The 19,724-nt window shown below is 47.6% G+C and overlaps 1 protein-coding gene across 1 annotated transcript; it reads left to right on the top strand.

Moving 5' to 3' along the window:
- Positions 1–922: 922 nt before the first annotated feature.
- Positions 923–19,700, top strand: LOC117868555 (dispanin subfamily A member 2b-like). The gene is made up of 2 exons (XM_034754613.1): positions 923–1,328; positions 17,951–19,700. Exons 1-2 carry the CDS (start codon positions 1,185–1,187, stop codon positions 18,143–18,145), a joined length of 339 nt encoding a protein of 112 aa, XP_034610504.1. The 5' UTR covers positions 923–1,184; the 3' UTR covers positions 18,146–19,700.
- Positions 19,701–19,724: the final 24 nt, after the last annotated feature.

Here is a 19,724-nt window from a genome sequence, read left to right as displayed (position 1 = left end):
AACTGAAACAGAGTCCCCCGCATCACAGGGGAGGACCCAACCACAAGGCTAAAAGTTACACAGGAGGCCCTTGTCTCTCCCCCATGTCCCCGGGATTGTTTTGTGGGGCATTAGACAAGTATCTAACAATCTCACCAGAAACAGGTTAAGTACCTGAGCCTGCCCATGGTCTACACTGCAGAGCCAGGTCCACATAAAGCAGCTTATGTCGACCTAACTCTGTAAGAGTCTACACTAAAATGTCGCTCCCACCAATGTAACTTGCCCAGGACACTGACTTCATAACTCCACCTCCGCCAGCAGCATCGTGCTCAGGGTGATGTAGTTAGATCGAGGCAGCGTCAGGGTAGACCCTGCGTTGCTGACCCCGACCCGGTGCTGCCGTGCAGAAGCCATCTCACACTGGCAGTGCAATTGGTGCAAGCGCTCCTGGTGAGGCCTTGCACCGACACAAGGAGCACGGTGTGGACGTGCAAAAGCCGGCTAAGTCCCGCAGTGGCTGCACCGCCAGGCAACTCGGGGCAATTCATTTTGTCATGCCGCCTTGCCCTTTAAGGGTTTTCCCTCGGTCTGTTCCCGTAAGGAGCCGCTTCTCGCAGCTGGGCCAGGTGAGCCAGCTAGCCCCAAGGCTTGGCAGCTCAGCCAGGAGCTCCCAGCCCCTACTGCTCCCTCCCACACTTTGCCCAGGCTTGGGGCTTGCCTGGGGGGGCTGCCGCGGGAGGGTCTGGCCATCTGGCACTAATTAAAACATGCCCAGCCCCCGCACGTGGGTTTCCGCCGATTGCGCTGCCCCAGAGTTTTCCCCTTCAGCCCCTCATCTGCCGCTAGCTACAGTAGCTTAAGCCCCCCTGGCCAGTAAATTTCTGCCCCCTGCTCAGCCCCTGACAGCCCCCGGCTGCGATTTGCCCCACCCCCCCCCCTTAATCCTTTTAAACCCCTCCAAAGAGGAGGCAGCAAATCATAAGCAGAAGTGAGGGCAGTGGCACCAGCGAAGGTTACTGGGCATGCTCAGTACACCCAAAGTAGGGAAAGGGGAGTAGGGTCTGTTTGCGTCGGGGTTGGGCTGCTTCCCTCCGCCTTGCTCTCCAGCTGTTCGCCTTCCCCGCGCATCTTCTCTGCCTCTCCGCTGCCCGGGGCCACGCCACGCCGCTCCTCGCTGCCCGTCCTGCACCGGCTCCCCAGCCATGGACCCCCCCAGCGCTGTGCCCTACGCCCGCCTGGAGATCCCCAACCTCGACTCCGTGCCCTCCTACAAGTACTGGTCCATCTTTAACATCCTCTGCTGCTGCCTGCCCCTGGGGCTGGTCGCTGTCTTCTACTCGGGACAGGTAAGGGCCCCTCCGCCCGGGGGGGGGGGGTGTCTGCTGGAGCAGACCCGCGCCCCATGAAAACTTCCCCTGCTCCTCTCTGGGAAGCGCCCAAAGACGGGGGGTTGGAGAGGGAGAGGTAAGCCTGGCCCCCGGGGGTAGCCTGGGGTTGGAGCCCTCGCTTCCCCTCCACCCGTTTCTTTGCTGCATGCTGGCGTTGCAGAGACTGTAGCTTCCCCAGTCTCCCTCCCTGCGTTTGGGCTCTGGGGGGCAAGGCCTCCCGTTTGTTTTCCTCTCCCGTATCTCAGGGTGGGGTGCAAATGGAGCCTGCTAGTTTCTAAAGACACGGTTTTAGTTCAGTGCACGAGTATTTATTTTTTTTAAAGTAGTGTTTTCTTATTTCCAGCAAACTTTGCCTCCTCTCACGCTGGTGTGCAGACTGCATTGCTGGTCTGGGGGGTATTTCATAATTATCCTTTGAAGCCGCACAGCTGGCTTGCATGCGTTAGGGGGTGGGAGGGGGCTCTGAGTTTGAATTCTTCCTCAGAACTGAGAGTGAGTGGCATTCTGTGTATTTCTAATAGTCCTGTGGCTGTAGGGGAGTTGGGATGTATTCCCTGCTAAAACTCCGTGGCTGGGGGGCCCCAAACTACCTGAAACCCTTTAAGCCTCATGCCCTGCACATCAACACCAGTATGCACACGCCCCAGTCATGTACTGACTGCCAGGCCTTGAGACCCACGTAACTTGCCTCAACCCAAAGTTTGTAGCATAAAGGTGGCCTCAGTCTCAATGAATCACTCTGTGGATATTTTTTATGGCCTCTAAAATTTCTCTTGGTGAGACTTTTGCATGTTTTCTTCTTGGCCCTTGTCTGGGAATCTATGAACTAGACTATTCATTTTGGTGAAACTGCGTGTGATGAAATAATGGCGTATTCTGACAGATGGTTTTATAACCCCCAGAGTGCCAAAACTGCAGGAAGGTTCAAATATTGCACCTCATGCTCAGACATGGAGGAGGGCTGGGAAATCCGATGCTGAAATGCCTCGGGCTTTCTTAGATGAGCAGCCCCAGGGTATGCTAGATTGCTTGCTGCACTCAGGTGTGAGATGGCCTTGCAGGTGGACATTGTAAAAGGCTACAGAACTTTACCGTTATAGAACATGAGTTGCTCTGTGCAGATCTCTCTAGGGCAGCTCCCCTCCGGTGAGACTGTGCTGTGTGGAGACCAGCTGGAGCATGTCTTGACAGAGATACAAAAGTTACTCATAAAACATGTGAGCAAATTTTGCATTCTTTGTGAATGAGATCCCTCCATTCTTGACTGCCTGCTGGGCTCTGGTTAGCCAAATTCAGGGCTAGGAAGGATCCACCTGCCCCCGTCCAATTCTTGGTATGCCTTCTCAGGATATCCGTCCTCACCCCTGGGCGCTGTGTGTCATATGAGGAAACCTTTCCCTTCCTGGGGAGGGAAACCTTTTCCTTCCTTTTCCTTCTTCTCTCCAGAGCCAGAGTCCTCTCTGTGCCCATTCCCTTATGGGTCAGAACGCTGTGTCCTCTGTAGCAATCCTTGGTTGCATAACCCCTCAGTAACAGAACGCAGTGGCTTGGCCCTGGGCCACTGCCTTTAGCCTAGTGCATCAGAGCCAATGTGATGCAGATTGTGGGGTCCTGTGCAGAAGTCCTTCCCCTTTCCCGCTCTGACACGTTTCTCCTGTTTCCCAGGCATTGTGCAAGTGTTCTGAGCTGACCTGCTCTTTACAAGCAGTGAGGAGGAGCTGCCCCCACCTTCCTCCTAGCTCCTGTGGGCTAACAAAGCCTTCTGTTTGTTCTGCCCCAAGCTTGCCAAATCACCTCTTTATGAAATCTCAGTTGCAATGGCCCCTGATAGTTCTGAGTGATTTTTACTGGAGTCTGGGTTAAGGGCTCTGCAAATGGTTCTACCTTTGGCAGCTTTCTTCCATGTCTATCTCCCTTCCAGCACTTAATGTGATTTCACCCCTGGGGGTTCTTCTAGGGTATGGGGCCAGGCTAGTGTCCTTCCACCCCTACAATGTGTCCCCCTTAACTTGCATTGGGGATGGGGTTTTTCTGTTCCCATGAGGAAGAGAAGTTGTGCACAGATGGCCGAGTGAATTCAGCCACATGTACATTGTATCCCTGATGCACAGGCTGTGGAACTCCCCTCCCTCTCAAGGCTGAATACCCTAGTAAACGCCAGACCTTTGCCACTCGGGCTGGCTCTCCAGCTGGACGGTCGGTATGTTAGCCAGCCGTGCAGCATGGCCAGCCCCCTGGCGCGTGAAACCTGGGCAGCTTGTTCACTTGTGACCTGTTCCCAGAGACCGGAAGGGTTTTAACTCTGAGTCAGCTTGGGGCTGCCCCCTTTCCCAGATTATCCATTCCCCCTCGCTGAGCTGCACCTGCATATTCCCCTCACCTGGGTCCCAGGCTTGGGCCAATCCCCTTGGGCTTCCTTTAAGAACCATTTCATACAGCTCCTCTCGAGGAGACCCCCCCCGCCTTTGCCCCGTTTGCAGAGGTAATGCCCCAGCTGAGTCACCATCTCCTTCTAAGTCCTCCCCTTCTTCTTTAGAACCCCAACCCCTCCCAAGATCTTTTCCGATCAGCCTGGGGAGTCGGTTCAAATTTAAAGAGCAAGGCCACTTTAAATTGATCATAATCCTCAGAGACTGGCCTGGCCCTTTGGCTGTAGGCTGCTATGGCTTTTTACCTCCAGTAAGGGAGTGGGAAGACAAAGCCAATCCGCAGGGGGAAACCCAACAGCCTGGTGCTCAGCACAGTGCTCTGATACATCCCATGATGAGAAGGCCTTTTCCCTGTCATGTACATGTAAATTGAGTAATGTATGTCAATTAGCAACAATTTCCTAAGAAACGCCTTTGAATCCTGGAAGATGCTATCAGACCATATTGAGCCCCTTATGGTCCCAGGTTAGTGTAGGCGCACGTACCCGAGCGTAGTCATGGGACTTCACTTTGTATCCCCTTTTTCCTCTGTGGTGTGGGTAGATGTGAACCTGTGGTGCTTTTTGTTTTCTCTGTGTCACCCTTTTAAACTCCTATGCTCGTTTTCTGCATGCAGAGAGCAGCAGCCATTTTGTGCAGATGTTCCACAAAGGGAGCTGTGGCATCGAAGGGGGTGAGAGCCATCGGTATTCCCCTTCTTAAACTGGGGCAACAAGTCCACATCTGTTCTCCATGCGGAGTCAGCACGCTATGTTCTATCCCCGCTTACTGGATCACCAGTTTTTAAAAAGGGCTCCAGAGGTGATCCTGGCATTTACAGGCCGATAAGCCTAACATCAGTACTGGGCAAACTGGTTGAAACTACAGTAAAGAATTGTCAGATACACAGATAACCAACAAATGGTGTTCATGAGTCAACATGATTTTTGTAAAGGGAAATCATGCCTCACCAATCTACTAGAATTCTTTGAGGGAGTCAACAAGCATGTAGACAAGGGGGATCCAGTGGATACAGTGTATTTAGATTTTTTTCACAAAGCCTTTGACAAGGTCCCTCACCAAAGGCTCTGTCATGGGATAAGAGGGAAGGGCCTCTCATGGATTGGTAACTGGTTAAAAGATAGGAAACAAAGAGTAGGAATAAATGGTCAGTTTTTAGATTGCAGAGAGATAAATAGTTGTGTCCCCAGGGATCTGTACTGGGCCCAGTCCTATTCAACATATTCATAAATGATCTAGGAAAAGGGGGAAAACAGTGAGGTGGCAAAATTTGCAGATGATACAAAACTACTCAAGATAGTTAAGTCCAATGCAGACTGCGAAGAGCTACAAAGGGATCTCACAAAACTGGGTTACTGGGGAACAAAATGGCAGGTGAAATTCAGTGTTGATAAATGCAAAGTAATGCACACTGGAAAACGTAATCCTAACTATACATATAAAATGATGGGGTCTAAATTAGTTATCATCACTCAAGAAAGAGATCTGAGTCATTGTAGATAGTTCTCTGAAAACATCCGCCCAATGTGCAGCAACAGTCAAAAAAGCGAACAAAATGTTGTGAAACATTAAGAAAGGGATAGATAAGATAGATGCAATATGATATATTCTATATAAATCCATGGTACGCCCACATCTTGCATACTGCGTGCAGATGAGGTCACTCCATCTCAAAAAAAGATATATGGGAAAAGGCACAGAAAAAGGCAACACAAATGATTAGGGGTATGGACAGCTTTCGTATGAGGAGAGATTAATAAGACTGGGACTTTTCAGGTTAGAATAGAGATGACTAAGGGCGGATCTGATAGAGGTCTATAAAATCATGATGGTGTGGAGAAAGTAAATGTTATTTACTCCTTCTCATAACACAAGAACTAGGGGTCACCAAATGAAATTAATAGGCAGCAGGTTTAAAACAAATAAAAGGAAGTATTTTTTCACACAACGCACAGTTAATCTGTGGAACTCCTTGCCAGAGGATGTTGTGAAGGCCAAAACTATAACAGGGTTTAAAAAAGAACTAGATAAGTTCATGGAGAATAGGTCCATCAGTGGCTATTAGCCAGGATGGGCAGGGATGGTGTCCCTAGTCTCTGTTTGCCAGAAGCTGGGAATGGGCAACGGGGATGGATCACTTGATTACCTGTTCTGTTCATTCCTGCTGGGGCACCTGGCACTGGCCACAGTCAGAAGACAGGGTATTGGGCTCGATGGACCTTTGGTCTGACCCCATATGGCCATTATGTTCATTAAGTCTCTGGCTCCTCTGTTGCAATGAGGTCCCATTCACGCTGGCATTGCTGTTGGGCTGGCGCTGTGCTAGCACAGCGCCAGCCCAACTGCTCCCCATTCATTGGCCTTTTTTTTTTTTTTTTTTTCCCCTCCCTATGTGGGTGATGCTGGCCCCAAAAGCTTATAATTTAGGTCAGTGGCTCTCAACCTTTCCGGAATTTATTAAAAAAGAAAAGAGTGAGTATTGGTTAAAAGATCAGTAGACATACAGACATGAGTACCATTCTGAGATCAGTTTTATAGTAGAGATGGGGAGCTTTGTAGCTTCAAGAAGTCCTTTCAGAGTTAGTCCATAGGTTTTAGTCCAGTGTTCATATTCAGGATGATCCAGGTGGGACTGGAGATCTCAGATTTAGGATTCAAGCTTCCCTTGCATAAAGCATCAAGCAGATCTGATAAAAAGGATCAGAACCCAAGACACCTTTATACAGTTCCCGGTCTTCCCTTGACAGTACAGAGTCCTTAGGCCAACAACAGGCAATCATCAAGACTTTGAAGTGGACCTATTTCCTAAGCATCACTGATAATTAACATAAGGCATTTGCCTGTTTTCCACCTTTCACAGGTGATTGCTATACATTTCAAAGCGAGATCAATACAGTGATATCACTATATTAACAGTTCATTTAAATGTTAAGATCTTTTTGATCTCTGAAGTAACAGAATACAGCATAGACAGGAACCGTTTGGTTACACTGTCAACCTCAAACAATATCTATAACCACACAAAAATACAAACATTATGTAATAACATGTCCCTAGAGGTTGAATTTGGATCATTTATCCTGCAAGATGCCTAACCCTTTCTGGTCATGTCACACTTGCGTACATCGTGTTTCACCTCCATTTGAACTACTTGCTTACAAAATCAGACCTAAAAAATACAAAAGCGTCCGAGCCCACTGTCACTGAACCATTGCTGACTCTCATTTTCACCATGTGATTATCAAATAACTCACTTGATATATATTGTACTTACATCTCAGCCTTCTGTTTATAGAGCAGTATAAACAAGTCATAATCTGTAGGAAATTTTAGTTTGTATTGACTTTGCTAGTGGTTTTTATGTAGCCTGTTGTAAAACAAGGCAAATTTCTAGCTGAGTTGATGTACCCCCTGGAAGATCTCTGCATACCCCCAGGGATACACCTACCCCAGGGTGAGCACCACTGAGCTAAGTGATGCAGTGTGTAAAATAACAAGGAGTCTGGTGGCACCTTAAAGACTAACAGATTTATTTGGGCATAAGCTTTCCACTTCTTGATGGACTGGCACCTGTGATAAGTTGAACGTGTGCTAGGAACCGGGGGTTGGGTGGGAGTTGTACAGCAGGGGCAAGACCACTGGATAAACTGCTTCCTGCAGCAGTTTGGTTTTAAACTGAACAAGTAGTGCCCAGGCCCTGTTTATTGACGAGCGACGTAAACTTTTAAAGAAGTGCCATTGGCCCCTAAAAATCAGGACTCCTCTGCCAAATCAAAATCTCCCCAGTGTCGCAATAGCAAGTGCCAGCAGCAGCTGCGTGCTCAACCTAACCTCTTTCCTCACCGTGTGCGAACAAGCTTATGAAAGGCTCCACGTCATGCCAGTAATTGTCTGATTTCTACACAGGAAACAGGGCAGGAAGGAATCTGAATAACTCACTGTTATGGCTTTATTTGCCGGGGGGGAAACAAGACCATGAACTGTGGAAATGTGAAGTCATAGCGCTAATGCCGGGAAGGCCCTAGTTTTCAGAGCGGAGACTGGGCCTCCCTCCAGGATGTTGTTCAGACAGCATAATCTTAGGCAAATTAGAGAGACGGCAGGTGAGGTAATATCGTTTATTGGACCTGCTTCTGTTGGTGGGAGAGAGATGATTTCAGGCCAGCCATTTCACCTCTCTGGGCTAAAACTTGCCCCTGTGTAAAGCACTGCTCCCTTTCTAACCACTAAGGAATGTCACGAGGTTTAAGCCACTGTTGAGTGTACAGCACTCGGAGAAGTTTGGAAGGAAGGTGCTAGAGCATGGCAAAGATTGTCAGTGATGTTCTATGAGGTGGAGGCTCTAATGTCTAGGCAAATCTCTCACCGAGTCAATGAATCCCTGATCAACAGCAGATTCCACCAGGTACATGGTGGAATCTGCTGTTGATCTCCTGTCTGCCTCATGATTTAGACTGTCTGGAAGTGGTCAGGAATGACATGGGCAAATGGGGACTGATCCAAAGGAAATATAAAACTGTTGCCAAGCAGCACAGCAATCAGTTTTACGCAGCGTCTTACAAATCTAACACCTCAGGGTTTTAGATGAGGAGGCATGGATTTGTTAAGGCACCGGGCTGGGACTTAGCCAGAACTGAACCCAGATCTCCTCTGTCACAGACTCCCTGGGTCACCTCAGGCAAGTCACTAAGGACTAGATTAAAAAAGGTGTCCTGCTGCCCAGTGGAATTCAGAGCCCCAAATTAGTCTCCCAGGCTTCACATGCATTGTAGGGGAGAGTTAAGCCCCTCAGAGAGGGATTCTCAAAAGCCAGCACTCTGAACAGGAAGCTGCCTAAGCCAGCCAGGAGTGAAATGCAGAGGAAAGGAGTGGGGCCTAGGGCCCAATCCACAAAGGGTCTTAGGTGCCTAATTCCCATGGATCCGGGTCTCTAGGTACCTGACAACAGGCCGCAGGGAGGTGTCTAACCTCACTGGGGAGTCTCAGCCATGATCTCTCTCCTGGAATTAGCCTTCTCAACCAGGTCATCCATTTTTCCTGGGTGTGGGAGGAGGAGAGACAGACAGATGCACCCCAATACAGCCAATAGCCCAGGGGCAGGGCACTCCCCTGGGATGTGGGAGTCCTGTTTTCAAATCCCAGAGCTACCTTATCTGGAGCAGAAACTTGAACCTAGGAAAATGCCCATCCCAGCCGGCTATGGGGTATTGCGCGGTGGGCGTCTCAATCTCTGTGGTTGAAACTGTTCTACTTTGTATTCAGTGAGACTGTAGCCTGGTGATTAGGGCTCTTGCCCCTGGATACTTGGGTATTCCAGGGATGCACACCTACCCCCCAATTCCAACCCTGCTTGCCCCCAGCTGTCTTGTGTGTGTGGGGGGGGGGGGGAGAAGTATTGCTCAGCACACCTACCCAAGCAGGCCACCCAAGCGAGATTGCTAAGGGAACACTTTGCTAGAGAATCCCTTCAGGGCTTAGGCACGAGCAGGGGCTCCAAGCAGCTCCTGTGGAGGCCCCATGCCTACCAGTGGAAACATAGGGGCCGCTAGGCTCCTAGAGGAGCAAGCAGCAGCTTAGTGGGGATTTTGGGTATGTTGGTGGGGCCTAAATGTTGGGTTTTAAGTCCCTTTGTGAATCTAGCACTTAACGGATCGGTCCTTCACTTCCCCAGCTGTAAAATGCAAATACTTCCCTACCTCCCGTCAGTTACTGGGGTGGTGACAGACGCTACAGAAGTACTTAGATGTACAAAGACAGTAGGATTGGGCTCAGAGGAAGGTATGGGCTTGAATATCCCTTCATATGCCCCTGAAGGGCTGGCCCTCAAAGAGACCTCCTAACAGGACAGGAAACCATCAGTAAGCTCCTCACCCCAGAGAGCAAATCTCCACTGCGTAATGGTATCCGTTTCCGCTGACTGCTGTGGGGTTTGGGGTTTGAGCAGCGCCCTAAGGCTCTGGAAAGTCTTCACCCTAATGCAGCTAGTTCAATTTCATTGACCTTGGGAGCGCTTCAAAGGACTTATCGTTGTATCCCTAGTGCGTACGCTAAACATGAAGCTGCAGGGCATCTTTTTACAATGGTGAAGAACCCCTGGGAGTGGTACACAAAACCAAGATCCGTTTCAATTCAGGATGACCCCTTCATTACAGACATCTGCTCTGTCCCTCCTGCGTTTCATATCTGAGCACCTCCAACTTCTAGTGGCTTTGACTTGAGCACTTCAAGGCCCTGGCAACAGGCAGCAATGCCATGTCTCAGCCGAGTTCATTACTGTGAAACTAATAATCCTTGACATTCACTGACCTTCAGAACTTGCTAGCACTGTTGTAGGGACACTTAATTATAGACTGCCTGTTTACCTTAATTTTCCTTTATCATGCATCTTACTCTGATTCTGTACTTAATGAAACCACACAGAACTGCCATCTCCATCTTTTCCAACTCTGCTCTGTATTTAAGCTACCTGGTCAATTGCTTTCCCCCATATATTTGATTACCTGTATCTGGGTATAGCTTAATGGCAATGAATTCCTTACTTCCCTGTGTTTATTACTAATATCTTCAGCAGTGCTGTTTCTGCGGCTGATCCAGAGCATTGGTGAATTACAGCATCTCCCCCTGACTTCAATATGAGTTACAGATGCTCAGCCCTCTTGGGAACAAGCCGAGAGATTGCAAGCCTCGTGTGACTTGATTTTCATGGACATAAATCAATACTAGTTTAATTTTCAATAACGATTGTAACACTGTAGCATTTCCTTGCATGACTAGGCCAGGTGGTGCAACAGAGACGGTATTGGGCTATGAATCAGGGCACCTAGTGGCAGAAGCAGCAGCACCTAAGTTTTTGTTTGGCCTTGGTTTTGTCATCTGTAAAGTGGGGACAATGGTGATTTACCTGCCAGAGTTCCACATTTTGAAATCTAAGCATGAAAATTGCAACACTTTAGAATAGGGGATGTCTTACTGGAAAAGCCTGTAATCGAATAGTTTTAAAGATCTGTCTCTCAATGATAGAGCACCACACCCAGAATGCATTTGTGCAATCAGTCAGATTTCTCACTTACTGGAACAAATGGGCCAAATTCACCCGGGCATAATTTGGCCCAATGAGTTTAACTTTTGCTGCTGATTTTTTTTTTTTTTTTGAATGATACATTTTTAGTCTTGGTGTAGCACTTGTTGTTCTGTTAATCCACCGATTACCTCTCTTCATCAACACTTGCATTAGGCAGGTTCTTTTTTAGCTGGGTTTGAAAAATCAGAGGGAAAGAACTATCAGTTTCTGCAGAATCTAAGCTTTAAAAAAAAAATCTATCCCTTCTTGCTATTCAGGACACTTTCTGATTGATAATGGTGTGTGAATCAATGCAGTATTGTCATCCTGAATCTGCAGACAGATGGCTCTGGAGTCTGCAGCTCAGAGTTCTCTCAAGCTGCCCATAGTGAAAATGAACCCCCTTCTTGTCAGTTTCACTGCTGCTGTTTAGAAGCCTGTGGTCAATGTGAAAGTGACAAGCATCAGTCTAGTCTTTAGGTAGGAAGGCCCAAAAGGAGAGACTGCAGGAGGGATAGAGTAGCAGACACCCCCTACTCAAGAGCCAGAAAGCTGAGGGAGGAGTGGAGCTGTGCAAGCATACCTAGTGCAGCAGCCAGGAGGCTGGAGAAAAGGTAGAATAGCACTCCTTCCTTCCTCAGCCACCCACATAGTCTCCAAAGACATCCTGCTATGGGAGTGGAGGAGGAAGAGATTGTTCCTCTTCCCTTATAGCTGCCAGAGCAGCTATGGGGCCTGAAATCTGAAGATCCCCACTACGTGGAGAATTATATAAATAAATAGGGTATCTCCATTAACTTATTTATCTCCTAGAACTGGAAGGGACCTTGAAAGGTCATCAAGTCCAACCCCCTGCCTTCACTAGCAGGACCAAGTACTGATTTTGCCCCAGATCCCTAAGTACCCCCTCAAGGATTGAACTCACAACCCTGGGTTTAGCAGGCCAATGCGCAGGCCAATGCTCAAACCACTGAGCTATCCCTCCCCCCAACAAAGGTTCTGGAAGAGCAGCCTTGGAGAAATCCCAGCTTCATCCCCTCCCACAGCAATGGCTTGTCACCTGAGAATTGACATAGACAACCCCTCCCCCCCTAAACTGTTCTCCAGTTACTAGAGTCTGGAAATTCCAGGCTGCTGAAATCAAATTCTCTCTGATAGAGAGAATACTAGAGCTGTTATATGGAACTGGCACACAGCAGCTATCATCATTAACCTGGTGCTCTACAATTTGTGTGGTTTTCTTCTAATCTACCCAATCTGATGGCCCATTAAATTTATGCAGAATATTGCACCAAGGTCTGCTTTAGCATACCAAATACTATATCTTAGCAGTTGGTCTATCCTTGCTTCTCAGACCTTATCTAAACCTTTATCTTGATGGAGAAACTGAATGGCTAAATTCTCTCAGCCACAGGCCATATAAAAGGCAGACAGCCCTAGGACATGGCGTGGTATCAATTTATGTTCTGGCTACAGACTTGGTTGAACTTGATTTTTTTTTTTTTTTAAATAATTTTGACATATACCAGTTTATTTTTAAGCAATTTCTAATTTGTCTATTTAAATGGTCAGGGTTGCCCAAAATCATGGATTAAGGATTTCCACCCCACCCCTGATTTTTAAACTTTCACAGGTGCAGGAAGTTCTGAGGGTGGAGTCAAACAATGACCGTAGATGTTGATTCAGAAACAAACTGTCAACATCACATGTCCAAGTATGCAAAGTAAATGTCCTTAAATCAAACTCAAGTTTTCAAGCAGCATTTCTCTCGCTTAGACTAGCTGTAAATTCCAATCATCAATGGAAATTTTTTTTTCCCTGTGTTTGGACAGAGAAATCGCCATTTACTGATTACAAATCTAGTCCTCCTTCCTAGTTTAACTCACTGTAACACAAAGGTGGGCATACCATTTTCACTGATTCACTTTAGTTCTGTGGTTGGCCATTTTTAAGGGCTGAGTGATTTTATGACACGACTGCTTGTAACTATGCAAACTCTGACATGAACATTCAGATCTCATGCTTTGAGGTGGATCACCCAAGGGAGCCGGAGAGAAGTCTCCCCCTACCCCTTTATCTGCTGGGATTTGAACATGCCAGGCTGTGCACTCTCTGTTGGGGAGCAAGGAAGGCAATTCTCCCACCTGAGTTGGCTACTCTAGAGGTAGGGTTTCCTCAACTAGACCACTGGTCTATCTACTCTGAAAAATCTTTGGACAAAGTCTACCCCCTCTACATTTTTAGCCACCGCACACGCAACAGGTGAGCCAAAGTCGTCATAGGGGTTTTCTAGAGAGAGGGGGAAGCTGGAAAGTTCAGCTCTAACCTATCCCAGGATTTGGGGAAGTTTTAGTTCTGGGTTTAGCACATTACTCAATTCCTTTGCAGAAGTGTAACAACTGTGACTGGACAGTGAAAGTTTGTTTATTCCAGGTTTAACAACAAAGCAATTGTGCCAGCTTCATTTATTCAAGTAACTAGCTACCCATTAACAAAAGAATGACGTTTCAAGTAATAAGGAAGGGACAGTTCCTCCTAAGGAAAAGCCCAGCTGGGCCTAGTAAAACTTTAATTGGCCTGTCTTTTCTTTCTCATATATTGGAGGGGCTAGACAGATGGCTGACTGTTCACACCACTTTACCAGGACAGCTTACAGGCTGAAGTCTCTCCTGTGCACACTGATCTTTAATAAATACCCTGTTAAAGAGCAGATGAATTGACACTTATCATATTTCATCTGACTAACAACTGTGGCTCTAGACAAAGCTTTATTAGGCTTTCAGCTCCCATAGCACCCCCCCCCAAAAAATCCCCAAATTTAAGGTGTACTTGTGTGAATTTTCAAATGCTCCTGATCTGAAACCTTCCCCCCTCTATTAACTAGTCTTGTGGTGGAGGAGGCTAATTTGGGGAGTGAGACTCAGAACTTAGCCTCCCTGGCTTCTTGTCCCACTGACTGGCTGTGCAGCCTCGTCTACACTGGAAATCCTGAGGCACCGCCGTCATGCTTCAGTGTAGACGCTACCTACGCCAACGGGAGTAGAACAGCAAGGGGTGCGGCATATTGACAGTGCTATGCAAGGACCTTGGAGACTTTGCACAGCTGGTTGAGTGAGTTGCTCAGCTATGTACTTCATTTGCTTAAGGGTTACGTGAAGACAGTAAGTCTCCCATAAATGAACACACAGACAGATTACTAAGAGTGAAAGACTTCCTACAGCAGGGCTGAAAGTAAATAGACTTTAAAACCTTGTTTTACAGGTATAGTCATCTTGCCCTGAACTAAGCACTATGAAACCCTTTAGAGCCATACTTTCACACAGCCCCTGGTTTTCAACTCTGATTTAATTGTACAATGAGAGGGTAACATTAAGAATCAAGACAATGGCAGCAGTCTCTAATACAGGATTCTTAAATCACGACTGTATCATGTCAGTGCAAGTAATACACCCCGTCTTGAACTCCTCTTCAACTCCACACTGAGCTCAAGATGGTCACGTGGAAGTGGGGTTTGGTGGCTGTCAGCAACTTGTTCTAGAAGTCTGCTCAGCCCCAATGAACGAGTCAAGGTGGTAGATGCTCCTCCTTAACCCCCGTAGTTAGTATAGGGGCACCAAAGATGATGATCCCTGAATCTGTTCCTCTTGGCAAGTACCTCTTCTTAAGGGAGGTAGCTGTGAGAAATCTTGTAAGCTTCTCCTTGGGCATTAGCAGGTTGCGGGCTGCCTCCAGTATCATGCCCTGTATTTCCTTACCCACAGTAGTGGCGAAGTCTAAGTGTAGCCTTGTTTCAGACAGACTCCAAGCACGGCCAATGATGCATCTGACTTTTCTTGGTGCATTCCTGGAGCCCTGGTGTCCAGAATAAGAAACATTTACAAGTCTAATTTAGACAAGTGACAGCTCGACACTCCCCCTCCCCCTATTGCCATGTGTGACCCACAATCAGGAGAGAAAGTTGCCTGTAGAAAGTAAAGTGGAATTCCCCCTCCCCCCTCACTGTAATCATATCTATTACCTCTAACAATAGATAAAGCGAAGAGACAATTGAATGTAAAAGCAAAGCAATGTCAGAATAACCTCTCTCTCGCATCAGTTGGATTAAACTCTTGTATCTTCCTATCATTTTAGTAGGATTCTGGACCCAATGTGTCTCCTCCAAAACAAAGATGACCTGAGATCTACCCTAACCTCTTTATTTTGCATTGGATATGCCAGCATGAACAGGACTCACATGCACGGCAGGAGAACCCCTAGCCCCTGCTGATCCCTTAAATAAAGAGATGCCCATCAGAGGCTACATGGTGACCAGAGCAGGCTTTCCCCAGCAATATCATATTATGCTGCCATTGGGGACATTCCCTTTGATCAGTATGGGATAGGGCCTACTGGGAGGTGTCGGTTCCATGGTCTGCACCTCCTTGGAGTAGCACTGCTCATGTGAGGCAGGTCAGCCTGGCACTTATATTGTGATACTCGGAGAGCTGCTGCTGGGATGCATTAGTAGTTACACTCTGCTCTGACTCCCCCTCTGGCGCCTCTGATCGATTTTTAAGGCACGGGGCAGATGGACTACAAAAGAAAAGCTAGATCGATCCCATCCCGGGGATGTTCAGATCCAGAGCTGAACTTTGCAGTCCCTCTGCTTCGAAACCTTCCTGGTTACAAGCGCAGACTGTTCACAGCCAAAGTAACCATGAGTAGTTGCTCCTAACCTAGATTAGATTTGAAGCAATGGCCTAGAGGGGAAGGCCAGGCCTTCGATGCCTTGTATGGTGCAGTCACTCAACATGCTTGAGTCTGAAAAATCTGATTTGACGTTTCTGCTTCTGACCCCATCCGCTTATGGGCAGGCAGTTTGTGGGTGGGGGGTCCTGGCAGGAGCTGGCTAACTGGGACCTGAGAATGGAGGGATGGGGAATAGGACAGAAAACTGATTAAAATCATAATCTCATCCAGCCCCCTCCTTGGAATTCACTGCTTTGGGCAGTTTTTCCCAACAGCCTTTTCTGTTCTCCTCCCAGCTGAGAGTAGATGTCAGCTCTGTTGTGAGCAGCAAAAACTTTCTAAACCCCACAGTTCAGTGGCTTCTGCCTAACCCATAAAGCTTTCAAAAACAGGAAGCAACAGGGTTTAAAATACAGTGACGAGAGAGACAATCTCTAAATAGACACTGGGGCATTTTAGTTTGTGTATTAAATGCAAGGAGACCCTTTCAAAGTTGATTTTTTTTTAAAAATACTCATTTGTTGGCCACTAGAGCTCACTACCCTGCTTGTGTTGTTCCAGACTTTGGCCGGGTCTATTAAGGTCTCAGCTGCACAAATATAAACTAGTGTAAACACATTGCGTGGTAAGAAACAAGAGTGCACTGCATCGCTGCAGCACATGTACGCTCGGGGTTTGCATTAGTGTAGTTACCCTAGTGGCTTCAACCCCAATGTAGACACGTTCCAAGACCCTAATCCAGAAGAGCACTTAAGCACAAGTATATAGTCCTTGTGAAAGCCAATGGGACTTCAGTGACACTACTGCGCTTTGCTGGATTGGGGTGTGACTGGCTGACAGCGTTTCATGGAAACTTCAGCAGGTCTGAACAAGTTTCATTTGTTCAACTGTGTTGGAATGGTTTGAAGGGGTGGGGGGAGAGAAACTCACCTCCAGGAGGGGGCGGGTTACTCCCAAGGTGAAACGTGTTGACTAAATAGAGTTGGGGGAGTTTTGCACAACTGCTTCCTAGGCCAGCAAACCCTTCTCACCGGCACTAAAAGATATTAAAATGTATGCGGGGAAACAGTCAGGTAACCAATGTATGGGAGGATAACATAGACCAGATAAGGGGCTTCTTTCAGTTAGATGGTTCATTCCACAAAGTTGTTGCTCAACCTGTCTGTTCTGATGACGCGGGTCACTGCTGGCTTATTTCAGCAGAACGCTGTTGCAAATAGCTTTCTGGACAGAGGGTGGGAATGTTATTCCTCTGTTAGAAGTAAGGAACAGTGCAAAGTTACTCTTTACCACCAAGAGCTAGAGCAGTGGCTCTCAACCTTTCCAGACGACTGTACCCCTTTCAGGAGTCTGATTTGTCTTGTGTACCCCCAAGTTTCACCTCACTTAAACTACTTGCTTACAAAACCAGACATCAGAATACAACAGTGTCCCAGCGCACTCTTACTGACAAATTGCTTCCTTTCTCATTTTTACTATATAATTATAAAATCTGTATATAAAAATATTGTACTTACACTTGTGTGCAATATAAAGTCATGCTCTGTATGAAATTTTAATTTGTACTGACTTCGATTGTGGTTTTTATGTAGCCTAGTGTAAAACTAGGCACATCTCTAGCTGGGTTGATGTAAGCCCTGGAGGACCTCAGCGTACCCCCAGGGTTACACGTACTCTGGTTGAGAACCACTGGGCTAGATGAACTCAGTATCTTTGAGAGACTGAGACTTTGGTTCCCCTAGTAAAATCAAATTGTAACCCAGATGAGTTAAAGGGAAGAGATTTAATCTAAATTCCACCCCGCACTCTAATACTTGGATCAGCTTGACCCAGGAGGGAGAGCTGACCTACCCAAGCACAAAGCTCCCCTCTCCAGGCATGAGAGCAGCAGACTGCTGTATGGCCTTGGACAAGTCAGTCAAGCCTAAATGTTCAGGAACAGCCACTGATTGTCTGCCCAGCATGATACCTTATGGACTAGTTTTAGGGGGGCAGAGAGCACCCAACAGCTCTCCTAGGAACTCAGCACCTCTGAGGCCAAAGAGGGTTTCAAGTTGAGTGCCCAAAAACCAATGTCTAAAAATGAGGGGCTGCTTTTGAAAACTCTGACCTTAGCTTTGATGGGACAGTTTCTGCACTCATTTTTGTTAGTGTAAATCCAGAGTAACTCCAGTGAAATCTGTGGAGCAACTTTAAATTTACAACCGAGCAGAATCTGGTCCTGTTTCTCTTTTACCTGCCTGTCAAACAGATCTCTTATTCTACCTGTTGTGGGGGAAGCCAGTTTATTAGGTACAAGACACACAGATCTGAAAGCAGTTTACAAAATGTCGTCCCTAATTAGCCCATGCCTCTGTCCCCAGGTGGAGGAGTGCCTAGCACGTAGAGATATCGCAGGAGCGAAGAGCGCCTCCAACACTGCAAGAACCATCAACATCCTCGCCATGGTGATCGGGCTGGCATGCATTGGTGTGACCATATTCTTTATGATCCAGAGAGTTCAGCTGCTCCAAGCAGCACAACCCACCCAGTCTCCCTTATACTACAATTTAGGCTGAGGCCATGGTGCTGCCCCTCAGGCTTGGGGAGATGAAACCACCACTGCAAAAATGTCTTTGAATTCTGCTCTGTTGGGGTTCTCGCTCTTCTTTATTCTGCTGGTAGCCAGTAAACTTCCTCTGCAGCTGGTACTGTCATAAGTGTGTTTGCAGGTCTTATGCCCCCAAGATCATCATCAAGCGGACACCTGCAGATGCTGAATTGGGACTCCCTCTCTCTGCCTTCAGCGCAGCCACTTAGGTATAATTCTCATGGCACTAACTCCTTTCTCACTAGGATGGAAAGAAATCAAGAAAAAGCACTAAAATCTTTCCAGGCCATGCAGACAGACTTGCTACCCCATGCCAAGGTTCTCTAATAAATCACCACCTGGGAGCAGGGGCTGCACTGCGTGGGGGGGGAAGCTGGCAGGGGCTACACTGTGGGGGGGGGGAGCTTGCAGGGGCTATTGCCTCTCCCCCCCCTGTAGCAGCTGCTGCTCTCCAGTCACCCAGGTCTGAAGACACAGAGGGAAGAGCAGTGGCTGTTGGCTGGGTGCCCAGCCCTGAAGGCAGCGCCACCAGCAGCAGGGGCCTGAGAGCAGCTCCTGACCCTGTGTCTTGGCCCCTCGGGGCACACTGTCCAGGGCAGGTGGAGGGTCTGGGGCTCCCCACAGCTGCCTGTTCTGGCCTGGGTTCCAGGGCTCTTAGCCCTAGAGCTAGGTCCCCCAGCGTGGTGGCTAGTACTGGCTGTGAGCAGTTGAAGGGCAGTCACAGCCTGGCCAGGGGGCAGGTGGGGTCAGCATTTAGGAGGAACAAGGGTGGGGCTATGGAGAGCCAGGGGCACAGCCCCCTCTTCCAGTCTCCTCCCCTCAAATTCTTTCAGGCTTAGATAAAATAAGTCTTGGGTCTAGCAGTGATCTCTGGTAGCCACATTCATCCCCAGTCTCCCCCTTTCCCCCAACGCAGCCTTCACTGGCTCTAGTCCTAGCAAGCTGTGTGCTTTAAACAGGTTACTAAGTGCCTGGTAGCTAAGACCACTACCATTTTCCCACTAGCTCCTGGAGGAGATGATTGTAGTCAATTACTGTGAGCTGTTCAGGGCTAATTAATGTAATCACTTCTGTGTGAAAGTTTTGTATCAACTCTTGTTATAAATGTAACTGAAAGATTGGGATAAAAACATGTCTGTTTTACTTTGGCTGTGACACCACCACTTTGTATGATCAGTTTCATAGTTGCTGCTAGGTATGGCCTTTTACCCACCACCACCAAAGCAAAAGAGAGGGAATGGATCGTAAAAGGCCAGAAAGTGGTAGGGGAGCTCAAAGGCAGATAGGGAACCTTGAACTACTTTAAATTCTTCTGAGTCGATTTCACTGTGTCTGTTAAGCACAGCACCTTGCCCTTCACAAGAGCTGATGGAAGAGTTCAGAAGCACAGATTAAGAATAGGAGAATGGATTTTACACGGTGCCTATATACTTTTTAGAAGAGGGGGGTTATCTGTAATCAGCTTATTCCAATGTTTCTAAAAAGCTTACAAAAATGTAAATAAATGCTTCCGATACTAAAGAGCAGTGGCTCTAGTTTTTAGTGTG

This window comes from Trachemys scripta, chromosome 21 (assembly GCF_013100865.1).
Source record: "Trachemys scripta elegans isolate TJP31775 chromosome 21, CAS_Tse_1.0, whole genome shotgun sequence".
In the NCBI taxonomy this organism is placed as follows: domain Eukaryota; kingdom Metazoa; phylum Chordata; order Testudines; family Emydidae; genus Trachemys; species Trachemys scripta.
This window is presented reverse-complemented; position numbering and strand designations above follow the sequence as displayed.